General features: G+C 41.3%; 1 protein-coding gene across 10 annotated transcripts in view; it reads left to right on the forward strand.

Annotated features, from left to right (window-relative positions):
• ERC2 (ELKS/RAB6-interacting/CAST family member 2) overlaps positions 1-19,572 on the forward strand; it is a 969,444-nt gene that overhangs the window by 162,949 nt on the left and 786,923 nt on the right. For 8 of the 10 annotated variants that reach the window (XM_067043897.1, XM_067043898.1, XM_067043899.1 and 5 more), the window contains exons 3-4: positions 5,086-5,109; positions 5,979-6,395. In XM_067043897.1, the coding sequence (XP_066899998.1) occupies positions 5,086-5,109; positions 5,979-6,395 (441 nt within the window). The remainder of the gene's footprint in view (positions 1-5,085; positions 5,110-5,978; positions 6,396-19,572) is intronic. The other 2 variants (XM_067043890.1, XM_067043893.1) reach the window with 1 other exon arrangement.

A 19,572-nucleotide genomic window follows, 5' to 3' on the forward strand; every position in this document is an offset into this window, starting at 1 on the left:
AGAATTTTTAAAAACTGAACTTGTCTTCTAATAGCTACTCAGTAGCTATTACTAATTGCAAGGACTTAGAAAGGAGGGCTCAGTAAATTATCCTTGGAGTGTCCCATGCTATTTAACTATTTGATGGGACCAGTAATGCAGACGGGAAATGATTTAGGTTCTCTCTTATCCTAATGAGAGATAGGAAATGATTTAGGTTCTCTCTCATCCATATGAGACACCACTGCTATTTCCTAAGTTGTCAAAGTAGAGAGCCACTCCTTTTGGTCTACTCTTAGGGTCATTAGAATACATACCAGGATGGAGTCCAAGATCCCAGAAAGAGTCTGGCTTTAACAGTGTGTTTGTGTGCTCTTGGACCTGTCATATAACCTGTGTGGATCTGATTTTTCTCATTTGTAATATGAAGTTAACAAGCTAATCTTTAAGGCCTCTGTGAGCTCTAAGAATTTCGATTCCATGCCATCAGCATGTCAGGTGGGTTTCATCTTTCAGAATGTGGGTTTTTATGCTGTTGTCACAGCATACTCTAGCCTATCTTGATTGATATAATTGATTTCTGTCTACCTAGTACTTTCTAGAGCTTTATATGTATTAACTCACTTAATCCTTAAAATAACCTTATGCAGTAGGAATTACTACTTTCACTTTTACAAATAAGGAAACAGACACAGAATATTATTTTCAGTGGGTTATTTATTGAAAGTACTGTTTATTATATTTTAAAATTGAAATTGTCTATGTTAAGTATTCAACTAGAGATGAGTATCTGGTAAATAATTTTTGAAACTTGATTGAGTTAACTCTTAAAAGTAAGACAATGGGGCTTCCCTGGTGGCGCAGTGGTTGAGAGTCCGCCTGCCGATGCAGGGGACACGGGTTCGTGCCCTGGTCCGGGAAGATCCCACATGCTGCGGAGTGGCTGGGCCGGTGAGCCATGGCCGCTGAGCCTGCGCGTCCAGAGCCTGTGCTCCGCAACGGGAGAGGCCACAACAGTGAGAGAGGCCCTCATACCGCAAAAAAAAAAAAGTAAGACAATGAAGCGTGAAGCGGGGAGCGGGGAGCGGGGAGCGGGGAGCGGGGGGCGGGGTGCGGGGGGGAGGAGAGAGAGCAAGAGAGAGAGAGAGAAAAAGAGTGTTTTAAAATCTCTCCCCATCCTCTGAAGCAGAAGGATGATCAGTGTTCTATAAGGCACATTAATTTTGCTCAAGAATCCCTTTTTAGGAACAAGGAGATTCCTGCTTAATTTAAATATCTTAAAAGAGAATGAAAACTAAATGACATATGGGTTTGAGAAATTTTTGAACACTAAATTTTAGGTTGATTATCAGATTGTGTTTGGTCATGCTGAAGTCATTCAGTGACTAATAAAATGATTATCTGGAAAATAAAATTTCTTAATGTACAAACTGGAAGTATCCATCATGACAACCTCTGAAGAATAGGTTGGTTAGGATGGCTAATTTTTAATTTTGAGAATTGCTATAACTGTCATAATTGCCTGCCTGTCTGCTCTCACCACTCCTGCCCACCTCCCTATTCTTTTTTTCAGCCATCCTGAAGTATTTATACCAATTTAGAGGTCAGGTTATGTAGTGGTTCATGCAGGGGTGTTGGGGTCAGACTTTCTGGATGAACACCTGGCTGTGCCACTTACCTAGCTGGGTAACAGTACAGGTTACTTAACCACTTTGTGTGTTCATGTTCTCATTTGTTAAATGCAGTTCATAACAGTGGCTGTTTCACTGGGTGGTTGTGAAGATTAAAAATGCTTAGAACTGGGCCTGGAGTGTGGAAGCACTCTACATATTTTTGCTATTACTGTTCATTAATAGATCTAGTCTGTCTTTGCCTCTAGGCTTTTGTACTTTCTGTACTCTTTCCATCTTTTTTCACGAAGTTGACTCATTTATTCTTCAAGATATAGCTCAGTGGTAGCTGTTGGTTTGGGGGGGTATTTTCTTACACGTCTCTAGCCTGGGTTACACCTTCTCTGCATTTCTAGCCACCTGGCTATGACTTATGTCGTATTGCTACTTTTGGTTTACTTGTCCACATGGATTGGGAGCATGGACCACTTCTTTTCCTTTCTTTTCTTTTTTTCTAAAATTACATCAGTATGAGGAAGACACTGGGTAAATGCACATTGAATGGATAAATTGATTTTTTTTCCTTCCGTTCCTCTCCTTTTTCTTTTTCTCTCTCCTTCTTTTTCTTTTTTAAAATTTATTTGTCTTAGGCTGTGCTGGGTCTTCGTTGCTGTGCATGGCTTTCTCTAGTTGTGGTAAGTGGGGGCTACTCTTCATTGCGGTGCGCAGGCTTCTCATTGCGGTGGCTTCTCTTGTTGCGGAACATGGGCTCTAGCTGCGCGGGTTTCAGTAGTTGTGGCTCACGGGCTCTAGGTCACAGGCTCAGTAGTTGTGGCGCACGGGCTGGGTTGCTCTGTGGCATGTGGGATCTTTCCCAACCAGGGCTCGAACCCTGGCATTGGCAGGCAGATTCTTAACCACTGCGCCACCAGGGAAGCCCTCCTTCTCATTCTTCTTTTCTGCTTCTCTTTCTTTCTTTCTACTGAACTTACTCCTTCCCTTCACTCTCAAACCTGGCACTCGATGCTTTATCTTAGTTATTCCTCACAGGCACTCTGTGAGGTAGGCATTATGATTAGTCCCATTTTGCGGGTTTGGAAACAAAAGATCAGGGCACTAGGCAACTTGCCCATCCAAGCGGGCAGCCGCCTTAACAGAGTTATCTTCCAATGTTGCTGTCTTTGCTCAAAGCACTTCGGCAATTTTTTGGGGGGAGGGGGAGATTCCCTTCGGGCTAGTAGTTTATTAACTACATAAAAAATCCAATCTTATTTTTGGTCACTCTCAGAAAAGGTGATTTGTAGTCTGATCATCCAGATTCATCGTGTTTGTCTCCAAATAAACTTGGATCGTCTCAGAAATCCAAGCCACTTTCAAAGGACAAAGATTTGCCGTTGTCAAGAATGTTTAAATGACTTGAAGACAGTTGCACAGTCCCAAGAGGCTTGGCAGCTGCCACATCAATGAAGACGGTTGATACTCCTATGAACTTTGGTGTGGTTTAGGGATGGGGGGTGGTGGAGGAAGGTCACATTACCTTACAATCCCACCTCATGAATTTTTTTGACAGCTTTATTGAGATATAATTTATGTACCATGCAATTCACCGTCTAACATGTAAAATTCACTGGTTTTTGGTATATTCACAAAGTTGTGCAACCAACATGACTGTCTAATTCCAGAACATTTTCATCATCCCCCTAATGAGGGATGGAAGGATGACTACCATACCCTTTAGTAGTCATCCTGTATTCCCCCCAACCCCACCCAGCAATCACCAATTTATTTTCTGTCAATGGATTTGCTTATTCTGGATATTTCCTGTGTAATCGTATAACATGCGTTCTTTTGTAACTGGCTTCTTTCACATGGCATAGTGTTTTTAAGATTCAACCATGTTGCAGTATGTATCAGTACTTCATTGCTTTGTATGGCTAAATAATACTCCATTATATGCATGTACCACATTTTATTTACTCATTCATCGGTTGACTGACACATACATTTTGTTTCCACTTTTTGACTATTATGGATAATGGTGCTCTGAGTATTTGTGTATGAATCCACTGCTGAATGGATAAATACAATGTGGTAGGTCCCTATAATGGAATAATATTCATCTATAAAATGAGTGAAATACTGATCCATGCTACAACATGGATTAACCTTGAAAACATGCTAAGTGAAAGAAACCACTTATTGCATGATTCCGTTGGTGTGGAATGTCCAGAATAGGCAAATCCATAGAGACAGAAAGTAAACTAGTGGTTGCTAGGGCCTGAGGGTAGGGAGGAAGATGGGGGGGGGTGAATTGTAAAGGGTACAGGGTTTCTTTTGGGGGTGATGAAATGTTTTAAAATTTATTGTGTTTATGATTGTGAACTTTGATTAGATTATGTGATATTATGATTATGTGAATTATGATTAGAACTTTGTAGCTATACTAAAAAGCACTGAATTTTAATTTTACTTTATAGTAATTTTGACAGGGGTGAGTTATATTTTTAAAAATTTATAATCACCATCATTAAATACAAACCAGTCTCTTACTCTGCATTCAGTACCCTGGGAGATGCTGTGGCACACAAATGAGAGAGAGTAGTTGTTCCTTGTGCTCTAGGAATTTCTCATTGGATGATCCTAAATGGAAAGTTGAAGTGGATACCAACAAAGAGTTTAGTTAATGCATTACTAGGTGCTAGTTTCTGGGTACAGCCCACACTCAGAAAAATCTCAACTCCTCTGGGTGTCAGCTGTGGGAATTCAGAAGGATTTCCCAGCGTGGACTGCTCCAGTATTTATGTAACTTAGGCATAGTGTTATCTATGCCTTACAATACTGTGAGTTCCCTTCAGGCAGGACCTATGCCTTATGTCCATCTTGATTCCCATACTTAGCATTGTGTCTGGTCTGCATGGGGAGAATGTGTTTGGTGAATGGATGAGTAACTGTGTTTTGGAAGCTCCTTGGTTTCCTCCTAGGACAGAAATGCCTTCAGCTGATGGCTGCCTGCTCTGATCAGCCTGGGGGTTGCCCCTGTTGGGAAAGTGTTGCTGAACTCACCACCTGTCTTCATGCAAGGGTTTATTTTCTCACAAGTGGTAACTCTTTTGTTTCTCTGGCACTTTCACTCTGGTTTGGGTTAACATGGTGACCTGGAATGACATGTGGGTACTTCTGGAGTGTTGTGCTTTCCTCCATGGTAATACAACCAAGATATTGGGTTCTTGGGTCAATGAGATTTAGGAAGATAAAAGGTGGAATAAACCTCATTTTTTTAAAAAAAATCGCATTTATCAAGCATCAGTGCTATAAATTCTGTGTAGCTTATGGGTCTTTGCTGCAGTAAGAAACTGTTTTTCCTTTTTCTTTTTTTTTCTCTGTGAAGGTACTTTGTGTTGATTAAGTTCTTTCTGTTAAATATCCTTTGCTTGCACTGGACTTTTCTTTGTGTTGATTTTTGCTTCGTTTTTCTTTCATTTCCCATGCTGTTCAGCTACTGGATGCCAGAAGAACCAAGGTTTGTCCACTCTTTGCAGCTTGTTTGTTTTGCTCTGCACAGCCTCACCCCCTTGTGTGTTTGAGTGTCTCAGTCTCTGTCTGCATTTGTTCCCTTTTGCTTGCAGATGCAGTAATCCTGTTTACTAAACCTGTTCACAGCTTTATTTGTAAAAATAAAGTCCTCGTTTGTGTCTACTTGTAGTGGATGCTATTATTTTTATTTTTTTATTTTATTTGTTTTTTTTGCGGTTCGCGGGCCTCTCACTGTTGTGGCCTCTCCCGTTGCGGAGCACAGGCTCCAGACGCGCAGGCTCAGCGGCCATGGCTCACGGGCCCAGCCGCTCCGTGGCACGTGGGATCTTCCCTGACCGGGGCACGAACCCGCGTCCCCTGCATCGGCAGGCGGACTCTCAACCACTGCGCCACCAGGGAAGCCCTGTTATTTTTATTTTTAAATGGACATGCACTTAATCACAGAAAATAATGGATAGTAGAATAAAGAACACCTTAGAAAACAAGGAATACTGAGTCTGGAGCATTGTGGGTGTAAAGAAGGTGTGTTTGTGAAAGCTTCCCTCTAACCCTTTCCACTCCTAAATTAAAACTCTGTAGATGTATAATTTACCTTGTGACTGACACTAATATACTGTTTCTATGTATGTGTACATTTCTCTTAAGACATTCAGAAAGCATCATTGAATTAACTCCCCCTCTCTATGTGCTGTCCCATGCTTCTGAAGTCACCCTGGAGGACTTCACGGCTGGCCCTCTGGACCTCATGATTAACATTCCATCTTCATAGTGTGGTAGCAGCAAATAACATTTGGCATGTCCATTGACATTTTCCCCCCTTCTTTCTCCTCTCCTGCTCTGTCTTTCTCATCACAGCACCTGCAGTTGACAATCCAGGCCCTACAGGATGAGCTGCGAACCCAGAGAGACCTCAACCACCTCCTGCAGCAAGAGAGTGGCAACCGAGGAGCAGAGCACTTTACCATCGAACTGACGGAGGAGAACTTCCGGCGGCTCCAAGCCGAGCATGACAGACAGGCTAAGGAACTGTTCCTGTTGAGGAAGACCTTGGAGGAAATGGAGCTGAGAATCGAAACACAGAAACAGACCCTGAATGCCCGAGATGAGTCGATTAAAAAGCTTCTTGAGATGTTGCAAAGTAAAGGTTTGCCGTCCAAAAGTCTTGAGGATGACAATGAACGGACACGTAGGATGGCAGAGGCTGAATCTCAAGTCAGCCACTTGGAAGTGATTTTAGACCAGAAAGAGAAGGAAAACATACATCTTAGAGAGGTAAGGACATTCATTTTATTTTCCCAAAGCCGTATTTTACAAGTTAAAATACGTTAAATATGTTATCGAGTTATTACCACAGGTTGAAAGTTATCTATAGCCTTAACCAAATTGCTGTTGTCATCTGTTTTATAACCTCCCTGTCTGCTTATCACCTTTAAACTGGAATTTCGCATTAGTCTTTTTTTCCTCTGCCCACCACACATATGTTCCATTATGATTCAACACGTATTCAGTACCCAAGTGTGTGCAGCACATGTCAACTCTTAAGGTGGTTTACAATTGCTTTCCTACAGATGGCCATTGTTTCAGGGCCTTTTAAATGCAGTACTGGTTAAATTTCAGATGTTTATTAAGTATCCTCTTTTTAAAGGAGCAAAATGAATAGGTGATTAGCAAAACAATGAGCGTAAATACTTTTATAGCTGAACTGGGGGTGGGGTTTTTAGAAAGTAAAGCCTACGGATATTTCTGGAAAGAATGGAAAAATGTGCAGACCAATTTTGAACGTTTAGATAATCTTTGTCTTCATTTACATTCATGGACAGAGGGACATGAATGTTCCAAGGACAGAGAGTTCCAAGTTTTCTGAGAGTGTGTTTTGCACTTAGTTAAATCGTTTGAAGTTTCTCAGAGGCAGCCTCTCTGGCTTGCCACCACCATTGAATGTTGGGAGGCTCAGATATCTGAGAATATGTAGCTGGATAGATCTTAGAAGGAATGTGGGTGACAGCCAAGGTTTGAAATTTTTATAGCAGTTCCTTACTACTATGGTGGATATGGATCTCAATAGTACCATGTAGGCAAAATGCTGTGGCAGACACAGATCTCACAGAAAAAAGGAAGCAATAAAATGGCATTAAGTATATTTGCAAAATATTCTGCAGCCATAAATAAAAATTCAAAAAGACATTTGCTTTTAGACCAAACTAGATTTCTTGGCATTATGTACCTTTTTGGATGGTCAGCGCTTCCAGTGAGTCATTTGTTTGGTTGTTCAGAAAACATGGCTTTCATGTTGGGATTTGGTAATGCGGATGCTCCCAGGAGTTTTCTCTGATATAGACTGTATTTGCTTATAACATTTGAGTAGACTTTTGTGTCTTCAGACTTAATATACTCCATGCTTATTCTCCTTGGTTTTGTTTTCATGAGACCTTAGCTACATGTTTGGGAAGTCAAATGGTTTGGTTTCACATTGAGATGCTTAAAGATATGTTTTGTTGGGCCTGGTCTTCCCATCTGTATTCCAAGACTGTGAATGTGGTGGGAAGACTTCTAAGATCCCTACCTCTTGGAATTCATATCCTTATGTAATCTTCTGCTCTTGAGTTTAGGCTGAACCTAGTGAATTGCTCCTAAACAATAGAATGGCAGAGGTAATGGGATGCCGATGTCACTTCCATGATTAGGTTACTGCCATCTTGTTAGTACACCCTGTTGCCTTCTCGCCTTGCATGCTTTGATGAAGCAAGCTACCATGTGGCAGAGGCCCGTGTGGTAAGGAACTGTGGGTAACCTCCAGCTGAACACCCAGTGAAGAACTGGGACCCTCACCCGAACAGCCACAAAGAACTGAAGACTGCCAACAATCACTTAGTAAGCTTGGAAGTGGATCTTTCCCCAGTCGAATCTTTTGATGAGACTTCAGTTCCTGGGCTGACAACTTGGTTGCAGCTTTCTGAGAGACAGTGAAGCGGAGGACCCAGCTGAGCTGTGCCCAGATTCCTGCTCCACAGGAACTGTGAGATAATAAACGTGTGTTGTTTTAAGCTGCTGAATTTTGGGATAATTGGTTACACAGCAATAGGTAGCTAATACAGTGGAGCAGAAACTAATCTCTTCCTGTCTTACTCCATAGACTTTCCATTTAGTTTACAGAAGAGAAGCAATGATTACTGGCTTGTTATCATTGCATGTAGAGTGTCTGTGGATTTTGAAATTTTGATTGTGTTATCTGAAAACTGTGGTTGGTAGATTGCTATAGTTTTAAAAAGCAGCTGCTTTATTTTGGGTTCCAAGGGATCATGTTGCATGTATAGCAAGGCTGTGATACCAGAGAAACCTCTATCTGCAGCATTGACCCTCACTCCATTTTGGGATCTTGGGGTCAGGTAGTCAGTCTTAATAGATTCTGCTCACTGGTAGCACTTAAATAGATGGCACCTTGATTCTATTTTAGTATATCTCCATTTAAATGAATGTAAACACAATTTGGTTTGTGTTTTATGAGATTAGTTGGTCCTCAGGATGGTCTGGCATGAATATGTCATGTTTAGGACCTTAAACATTAGTCTAAGAGTGCACAGAGAGTCGTACAGAAAACGCAGCCCAATGCATCCAACTAGTTTCCTTGAGTACCTGACCAAAGTCAGTGGATGGCCCTTATCTTGTCTCATCAAGAAGGGAGGGTGTGAAAAAGTTGTCTATAAAAAAAAAAAAGTCTCATTTTAACCTTGAACTCAACAAACAAGATTTGGAGGCCTGAAAGGACCCTTCCCAAGAGAGAGAGTATACTGGCTTGTGAGAGCCATTTGTTATATTTCCAGGAATTTTGGTAGCTTGAAATTGGTCATGGTGGGATTATTTACAACATGGAAATCAGCAAATGCTCCTCTCAGGGTCTTCTGCCCACTTCACCCCATCCCTGAAAGTCCATTGTCCAACACACCTCTAATAAGTGCCATGAAATGTTTATCCACAGTACACTAGGAAGAGGCAAGTTAAAAATAGTGCAAGAATTATGATTCTGAATCCATTAACCAGTCATAGTTCATCAGATGTTTTCATAACAGCATCTGGATAGATGTTTATGTGTCGGGCACTATGAAGAGTGCTTTACGTTGATTCACATTTAATTCTCACAACCACCTCATTTGTTCATTCATTCATCCATCCACCCATCCATTCTGTGAATACTTATTGAGGATCTGGTTTTAAGTAATGATAACTGATAAAATTTGACTTTATGGTGCTTATATTTTATTGGGGTGAAACAGATAGCAGTTTAATAGTTAAACAGAGAAGTATCATGAGAAAAAGAAGAGGATGAAGTACAAGTGAGCTGGATGGGGTCAACTTCATATTGGATAGTCAGGGAGAGCTTTTTGGAGGGGGTGACGTTGTGAACTTAAATGACAAAAAGGAACCAGCCATGTAAGTCTCTCAGAAAACTGCTCCTGTTAGATGGAAAGGCCCATGCCTAGGAGGTAGGTGCTACTATTTTGCCTATTTTGCCTGGGGAAACTGAGGGACAAGTGACATCAAAAATCTTGCCCAGTGTCCCACAGCTAACAAGCTGGTATTTGAATTAGGCTGCCTCCAGTCTCCACTCTTAAACCATTTCTTATATTCCTGTTCTAGAAGAATCTTTCTCAAAGTGTGCTCCACAGAACAGCTGTTTTGTGGGATATTGTTATGTGTAATGAGAGAAAAAGGGCTGCAGGGCTAAATGAACTTGGGAAAATGTTGAATTCCATAGAGCTTATTGCAGGGCTCTCAGACTCTCTCATATGCAAGTGTGCATCAGTTATTTCCAAGAAGGGGCCTGGGGAAGGCAGAGCCTTGCAAACTTAACTTGATTTGCTTTTCTCTTGTTGCACTGATGTTCTTTGTAAAAACACTTTGGAAAAATGGTATGCTAGAAAAGAAAAATTGTGCTTTTAATTTGTGACCTACAAAATATGTAATAATATACAAATAGTTGTTTCCCATGGCCAATTAACTGGGTAATTTCCTTGATTAGTTATTCTAGAAGGTAAAGTTTACTGTAAGCTGTTTCCATATTCTCTACTGGGTTTTAGACTGTTTGTTCTTCTGTCGGGGTATTTTTTTTTTTTTTAGTGGAAAAATGTGGCTGACTGCTTTTGGTATTAAACCAGTAAGAATAACCCAGCTTGAATAAAGAAGTCGCCTGACCTCTGTTAATTTAAATGAATCTAAACAGGATTTAAAATGTACTTGAGGTTTTAAGTTCAGAGTGTTCCTGATTCCTTTTTCATTTTGCACGATTCAACCCAGTTGGGGCTGAATGGTGTAATGCTGGGGAATGGAGTGTTAGTGGTTTTATGATTAATTCTCAGGCAGAGGTGTTGGACCTCATATAAACCCCATCTTCTGGAATACCGGCCTTGTTTAGCCTATTGTTTCAGGAGACTTAGAATTGGCAGGAGTTGAACATGGGAAGGGTTGGGTTGCTTTAGTGTCTTGTCTTTTGGTGGTCTGGAAAAGGCTGAGGGTGAAACCACTTCTTTGCCTGGCAGGAAAAAACAACAAAAAGATTATGATCTCAACTTATTTGGAAGACCAGAACTACTGGCCAAGAACTACAACCGACAGGCTAATGTGAGCTGAAGTGTTGGCTAAAATGCAGGCATTACTCACTAGTGTCCTCTGATGCTTCTTGATACAGGTTGATTTGATAAGACATTGTTTGATGTGGTAATAGTTTACCTTGTTTTCCAGCTTTTTCCACAGAGGACATATTGTTCCATATAAAGGTTTTAGTAATCAAGTACCCGAGGTACTACTGATCTCATTAAAGAAAAAGAGGGTTTACATACTAGGATCCTCCTATATTCACTCTCCTTAATGTTTTCTTGGCTGAATCTTAGAAGAGAGTCAGGAGTCTTTGGATTCATAGTACTGTAAGATGTTTGAAGGGAAAGGATATATGTTCTGCTGCCATGCTTATTGATCTTCTATGCTAATACCCTTGGGCAGCTTGCTTTTCTTTGAAAGGAAGGGCAGAAAAACACTTAATTGCTACTAACCCTGCACAAGTAAAGCCCCCAGGATACTGGGCCTAGGCTTCCCTCCATGCTGTTGGGGGGCAGGGAGGAGGAGGGCAAGGCAACATGAATTCTTGGTCTCCTCGTTTACTTATCCAAGAAACTTGGACAACTTATCCAAGTTGTCCCTACGCCAGCAGGAGATCCACCAAGGCAAAATCTATGACCTAGAAGTTCTTGAGCTCATAAGCCTTTTACTGACAGCTCAGACTTCACCTATATAATCAATCTCCACCCTAGTCTGCACTCTCTCAACACCAAATGGCCTTGTTCTCTTTAACACACACTTGTCTCCAATTTGGCTTGCTGAGCCATGATTTTGCTGCTGCAGTCATTTCTAAATCTGACTGTACAGATTATACATTCTATTTCTACCAAGAAAGCTTATCACAGAAAATATTCCCAAACACAAGTGACCCTATAAACATAACATTTTACATCCTTTTTTTTGCAAGAGTCTTTCCTATATACACATATATAATAGAACCTAACAACTGCTCCCTATTTTAATAAAGTAAGTTTTAACATAATCAGTACCTTCCATCAATATTCCCAGACTCCAAATATCACCTGCAAGATGCTCAATAAATATTTGAAAGAGTGAAAAAATAGTTTAAAAATACCTTGAGAGTTGCTCTGTGGTTTATTTTGTCAATGTTGGACACGTTTATAATGATTGTACAGAGCCATATTCTTTTGTTTTCTCTCATTGCTCTGTGTTTGGAGTGGAGCAGTAGCTTTGAGGGTAAGCTTAACTGGAAGTTATATTTTTTTCAAAATGTGTTGTACATCACTGGGCACATGTTGAACATCCATATACAAGCGTGCTGTGGGAGCATCCATGGCAAGTTTGTGGTCTTGTTCAGGGATTCAGATGGGCAATAAGAGAAACAGCTCACACTTATTGAGGCTTATTCTGTGTCAGGTGCTGTACTAAGTGAAAACTGTTGTCATCATCCCCATTACACAGATAATGGGGCACAAAGAGGTAAGTAATTGTACCTCGTCACAGATCAAGCACTGGAGCCAAGAACAGAACCTGGGAAGTCTAGCTCCAGAGTTTACACTCGTCACCACTACACACTACTGCTTGTTAGGGTGGTGCACTGAGAGGCCCTCAAATGGCACTTACATGCTGTGCAGCTTAGAGGTGGGAGAGCTGACAACTGGCTTCCTCCATGATTAAGCTGGTCTTGAAAGGCAGGAAGAATTTCAACACGCAGATATGGTTGTAGAAGAGATAGTTGAGCCACGTGTTAGAGGTGGGAACTGTGGTGGGTTTGGGGCATAGTGAGTTTGGAGCAGCTGAAACTCCACCTGTCAGGAGGGAAAGGAAATAAAGGAGGTCAGGTCCCTGAGGACTCTGAGCATGTGATACAGGAAGTTGGTCTTTACTTGGTATGCTCTGGGCAGCCTTTGAAGGCATTTTCCCTGGAGAATGGCATGATCAGAAAAGATTGTCAGATGCTAATTGATAGCAGATTGGATAGGAAGAGAATAAAGGCATGGAGATAAGTTAATAGGATACTGTTGTTGTTCAGGTGAACAAGAATCTGAATCTGGGTGGTGGCCAAGAAATTGAAGGGCAAGGTCATCCCCACCTGCAGGCAGGACTTTGACAATTCCGGAACTGAGTGCTAGGCTTTGTGAGGAGCAGACAGTCGCTGTGGGGCCTAGTATAAGCAGTGGGTGGGGCAAGGGGCAGGAGAGAACTGTCAGTAGGAGGGGCTGGGGTTGAGGAAAGACTTTGGATATATTGAGTTTGACGAAATCCTGGTGGAGCTGTCCAGCCAAGGTTGAGAATATGGCTGAGGAAATGACTGAGAAGTTCTGCCCAGATGCACCAGGCATTTCTGACTATTGGTCACTTTTTATTGTAGTTGTTTTCACACACACTTCTTTATTTGTGACCACCAAGCTCCCAGTTAATATGATTGTTCTAAAGGCTGCCTTGTCCCTTACTCTTACTTTATTTAGGAGGAGACCCTAGGAACTGCATACTTCTTCATGCTTCTTTTCTGTATAAGCACTTAATTTTGAATATGGTGTCTTGAGATTACATGGACTTTTCATTGACTGATGCCTACTTGATACAGATTTCCTTTGTTCTCACTGAGTTCCGTTTTCTCCAAGCATTTAATGCAGGATAGATCCCAATGAAGAATCTCTGCAGAAAAGCACTTTTTCTGGACCCTGCTAACAACACATCCAAAAACAGGATTTCATAACTTTCACCCTCACATTTCTGATGACATAGGGAATGTATTCATTTCTGTTTAGCAGCATTTGCCTTATCTTTAAATTCTAATACATTCTTTAACGTTTAAACACTGCATGCTAATTTGAAATGGTCAGGTTTTACCCCATATTGATTTTAATGAGTGTCATTGGTTGCTTTTTACAGTAACAGAGACTGGTGGAGGCCCAGGGAGCCATTGGGCTCAAGGCATATTGCAACCTGGTGAGAAGAGAAAGTGACAGGGTAAAGGGTGTATGGGGAAGTGCCAGGGAGTGGGGAGAAGTCAGGAGGTTATGCTGGGAGAGACTCTAACAGGACCCTGTCCTCCGTCTCTACCTTGGGTGTGACTGCTTTTTGAAAAATATTCCTTTGGCAGCTGACCTAATTTATCATTGTCATCATTTGGTGAAACAGTGCACCACAAACAAAACCTCAGTGGTGAGAAAGTACTCTGAGCACTGGTACTGCAGTTACTTGAGTGTGTTTCACAAGCTGCAGCAATGGGAAGTTGCTCAGCTGTAACAGAGTCCTGCATGTCTTGGATAGGAATATTAGCTAATACCGTACGTGTGGAGAAAGCTTTGTACTTCAGAACACATTGAATTTTAATGATTTCCTCTGTTGCTCCTGGTAACCCTGTGAGGAAACTGAGGCTCAGAGAGATTAAGAAGTGATGACAAGTAACATTTACCAGGTACTCATGAGTTAATCACTTTTCAGGGAGTGCCGTGTAATCCTCCCAACAATACTGTAGGGTAGGTGGTGGTTTCCTGCCTCTCAGATGAGGAGGCTGAGGCCCAGAGGGTCTGTTCCAGGTTCTCAGAGCAAGTAGTGATGGATCTAAAATTCAAAATTGAGCCTGCTGGTTCCAGGCATCTGTCCCTAACCACTCCTTGAAACGGCCAGGGATTTCAACCCGAAATCTCTGAGCAGGCAAAAGACGAGAATTCTGGTCTACTGACTTCTTGCTCAGGGATATTTTCTCTGTAAGTGCAAAAAGAGGAAACAATGCAAAAGGTTCTTTTTTTTTTTTTTCTTGCCACGTCTTATCCGGGCCTGTTGAATTGGGGACGGTAAGTCCATGAGGTCACTGAGCAGTGGGAGGTTAAACAGTGCCACATAGAAGGCAGCACCAGGGCTAGGCCTCCTCAGACCATGTGTGGCTCATGAAAATGAAGGTACTTGCTTTAAAATGTGAAGCATGGTACTGCATGTATAGGCACTCCATGAATTCCTAGGGAATAGGTGCATTTTTATAGCAGAGAATAAGGAAAAATTGGAGGTGCTTAGAGTCGGACCTTCTCCATTTCATCTGTTCAGTTAGCCTTCTATTGCAACTTTTTTTCTTCATCATTACCTCATTGCCTAAAAGAAACACTTTGCCTTCTCAAACTGACTTTTTATCTAGTTTTTGTTGGGTATTGTGGGTTTCTTTCTTTGTCAATTGTGAGATATTAAAACTGTGTTTATAACCTCCTAATAAGTTCCCCATTTCATTGCTTTTCTAATTGGCTAAAATTTGGTAAAGCAAAATCTACTTTCCTAGCCACCTGGCTTGGTTGAAAGGGATAGATAGCTTTATTTGTGTTTCCAGTTTGGCATATAGGTTGAAGGATGCCTTAAATGTTTTGGGCAGAGTGTTAAATAAGGCAATGAGAATGGTTGCTGGTTAATTCCTTTGAGTGGCTTATAGTTACAGCAGTTGTAAAGAATGAAATAAACCCTCCTTACTAAAGGAAAAATATAATTATATGAGTAGTTTGTAGAAAAAGGAAAAAGAAAGATGAGTAAGACTTTAGAGTGAAAATTCTAAAGAGCCACTCACTGCTCACTTAGATCAAGAGTTGGCAAACTGTAGCCTGTGGGACAAAAGTGGCCCACCACCTGTTTTTTTTTTGTTGTTGTTGTTGTTTTTTAATGGCCTGGGAGCCAAGAGTGGTTTTTACCTTTTTAAATGGTTACATTTGAAATGGTTATGTAAGTACCTATGTAATATCCTCTATTTTGCCTGTGGCCCTCAAAGCCTGAAATATTAACTACTTGACCCTTTAAGAAAGTGTGGAGATTCCTAATTTTGATGATAGGTAAATAGATTTTGAATCAAGAGATTTGGTAAAAAAAAAAAATACCTGCAATTAGTTATATGCAGAGTATAAAAATCTTACTACTTTTCTGTGTAACCTTTGAGTTTTTTTTAATGGGGAGACAATTTTTTTCATCATTTCTGCACATTTTTCTTTTTTTATTAGATCAGTGATTTTAATCTCCAGAATTACAGCACATAGGGTATTGCCAGTTATCACAAAAGTCTGCAGCTCTTTCAGGAGTGGTGGGTGTTAGGAAGGTAACCTGTGTGGATTAAAAAGGGACTCTGTGTGAAGTATTGACTAACCTAGAAAGTACCAGAGAAATGGAGGTTGCCATTAAAACTCTGATAGAATTAGGAATTCTGACCTAATTAAAGCACAGGGCTCCAACTCATCCTTGTCTTATGTTTTTAAAAATAGTGTTTATTGATACTTTTTAGGCTTATGGAGTTAGTGCTTTAAAAATGTGTGGCTGCTTTGAAGGAACTAGCATGAAAAAGAAAGTGGCCGTGTATATACAGTTGTGTTAAAAAATATTTACTTATTGTAATTATTGGTGTGCCATAGAATTGCTAGGTTTTCCTATGGGAAGTACTCTTATTTAGGTAAAGCTAGGACCTGGTCAGGATGACAACTGAGAAATCCCCTTACCGCTGTCTGTCCTTCCTTCAGCCCCCAAGGCAGTCAGATCTCTTTTGGTGATATGTGGTTGTATGAGTTGGGTTGCCAGTTGTTATAGAGCGTTTTTAGTGTTGGGGGAAGACCTTGCCTATTGATGTAATTTTGCTTTGTCGGTGTAGGCAGGGTTTCTCAATCTTGGCACTATTGACATGGGGGCAGGATAATTCTTTGTTGTGGGGAGTGTCCTGTGCATTGTAGGATGTTTAACAGTATTCTGGGCCCCTACCCACTAGAGGCAAGTAGTACCATTGGCCTTCCCTCAGTTGTGACAATTAAAGACATCCCCAGACATTGCAAAATATCCTCCAGGGACCAAAATCACCCAGGTTGTGAACTCTGGTATAGAGTGATTGACAAATTCTTCTGGTGGTTGGCCTGTGGACATGGCAAATACTGTAATTCCCAGCCCCATGTGCTTGAAACTCTGTTTTACTAAGGAAGGGCAACCCAGATCATGATACTTCTTGACCCAAAGACTGACCGCAGGGGATAGAACTAGGAAACAGATGTGCTGAGGGGAGGTGGGGGTTTAAGCCTGAAAAAAACCCAAAAGTGCGGTGTGTGTGTGTGTGTGTGTGTGTGTGTGTGTGTGTGTGTGTGTAGGGGAGAGGGAGGGAGGGAGGGAGAGAGAGAGAGAGAGAGAAGCTTTCTCCAACTTCCTCCTCCCTCCCTCCTTTCCTCTCAGAAAAGGTAGCAAAGAAATCAAACTTTGTGAGAATAAGAGAGACATTTATTCTCAGGAGGTAATACTAATGGATCCAAGAAGACACGTGACCTGACTTTTTGACTCCTGGACTCTCACTATTAATTGACAATTTTATTTTTATTTATTTGTTTATTTATTTAACATCTTTATTGGAGTATAACTGCTTTACAATGGTGTGTTAGTTTCTGCTGTATAACAAAGTGAATCAGCTATACATATACATATATCCCCATATCCCCTCCCTCTGGCATCTCCCTTCCACCCTCCCTATCCCACACCTCTAGGTGGTCACAAAGCACCAAGCTGATCTCCCTGTGCTATGCAGCTGCTTCTCGCTAGCTAGCTATTTTACATTTGGTAGTGTATATATGTCAATGCCAGCAGTTTTATTTTACAATAAATGTTGTCGTTCTTGCTTTCCCCTAGATGGCCTTTGAGTCTCCCTTTCTGTTTTTTAAATAAACATTTCTCTGCATGAACCACTATTCCCCCTCCCCCAACCCCAGCTCCACCAAACTTCAGAACAATTTTGGAGTGTGGTGATTTTATCATGTGGAAATGTAGTACAGATGTTCAGAATTACCTTTTCTTTCTCCTCTTTAAAACATCATGACCACACATGCTTTGCTCTAAGTACTATTTAGCATTTTTATTATTACTATTAAAAAAATCTTGCCTCAGGCAGAGTCCCAGTAAATCTCAAGTAAAGGCAAATATTAAAATAGCAGTAAGTATTTATGCACATCACACTAAAAATCTGAACTCAAATTTGGCTTTTTATGCAGCTGAAACTTTTATTTTTTGACCCACTTAACCAAGTCCTCTAGTTTTACCCCTTTTCCTGACTCTAAAACTTTGAGTTCAGACCATAGGAATTTGTTCACCATCCTTCCCCCTTCTACCAGTTTTCTCTAGACTTGAGTTTTTCTCTTTATCCTGCATATATCTTTGAACTCAGCCTGATCACCTAATGAAATTTGATGGGAGGATTTGGACTGCCAGCATGAATTAATTAGCGCATGTTTTAAAAACTTATTAATGGAGGGAAGTTTTCTTCTCACAGACAATCCCGCAGATGCATATAGCACTTAAACAGCCAAGTTTCTGCTGGGCCCAGTGGTCATATACAGAGGAAATGCTGATCAACACCCAACACATCCCCCACTCAGAAACCTATTGATGGAGATTAGCTGCCGTTCCAACCTTAACTTCTTTGGTTTCATTGGTGCCACTTTCTTTTTATATTTCTTGGCCAGACTTAAATGTATTTCTCCAAATAGTTGTTAAAAAGGAAACATTTCGGGCTTCCCTGGTGGCGCAGTGGTTGAGAGTTCACCTGCCGATGCAGGGGACACGGGTTCGTACCCTGGTCCGGGAAGCTCCCACATGCCGGGGAGTGGCTGGGCCCGTGAGCCATGGTCGCTGAGCCTGCGCGTCCAGAGCCTGTGCTCTGCAATGGGAGAGGCCACAACAGTGAGAGGCCCGCGTACCGCCAAAAAAAAAAAAAAAGGCAACATTTCGATTTAATCACTTGAACCCGGAATTGAGAGCTCTCTCGTCACTATGTACACTTTTTAGTGTGCTGGAAATTAATCCTGGTTTAGACAAATGATCTTTTTTAAGGCAGTGCTTTTTCTATGCACATCCAAATAGAAATGCATTGCAAAGTGATTTTCTTTTAAAGGACAGTGGAGATCTTTGTTGTTTTGGCAGGGTCCATACAGCAAGGAAGAGGCAAAACCTCATTGTGCCTTAGATAGTAGAAATAATACCCACTTAGTGTGAGTATTCCACCCTACCTTCATGATACTCAGCGGTGTTCCTGCCAACAGGTTTTTTTTGCAGTACTTTCATGATGCATGTCAAGGTTTAGACGATTTTAAGGACTCAAGTTTTAGTTGCTTTAGAAGACAGAATATTGCATAATGATCCTTGCCAATTCCACACTGGAAACTGGAGACACCGTAAAAACCTGCCAGGTGCTAACCTCAGTAGGTATCCTCAGGATGCTTTTTGAGCAACTGTTACAGATAGAGTGATCATGGAAGTTTAGTGGAGACTTGAGGATGCTTGTGCTGAGTGGGGACTGTGACATGTGATGACACAGGATTCTCCAGAGGACATGAAACCTTTTTGGAAAATATGTTCTCTTTTACCTCTCTTCTAGGCTGCGGTTATCTTTACATGCTGGCTCCTTGCTTTGTTGCCTTACAGACACAAATGTGTTACTTCTTGCACAGAGAACTCAAGGAGAATGGTCCAAAATGACCACATTTCCTGAAATCACAGCAGCTTTCCAAGGAATCTGTGTGGCATTGACTGTCTGAGGGTTATCACAGGGAAAGAAAAAGGTTCAAGGAATCTTGTCTTGGGAGGTCCTGGCAGGGTATTAATGGCATTAATCATCATGGTTCCTCACCACCACTGTTAAATGGAAGGCTCTCTAGGTGCCAGCCCAGAGCTCAGTGCTCTACTAAGCTACTCCTCAGTGCAACTCTATGAGGTATGGGTGCTGGGCAGCTAAGTAACTTGCCTAAGACCTCACTGGGGACTTGACCTCAGAAATGAGAGTCATTGTATCATCTACTCTGTAGAAAGTCAAGGTAACTTCTAGTCATTTCTTCCCATCCAGTTCCTCTCCTTCTCTCGGATTTGTTTTCTTCGAAACTTTCCA

Source organism: Kogia breviceps, chromosome 10 (assembly GCF_026419965.1).
Source record: "Kogia breviceps isolate mKogBre1 chromosome 10, mKogBre1 haplotype 1, whole genome shotgun sequence".
NCBI classification, from domain to species: domain Eukaryota; kingdom Metazoa; phylum Chordata; class Mammalia; order Artiodactyla; family Physeteridae; genus Kogia; species Kogia breviceps.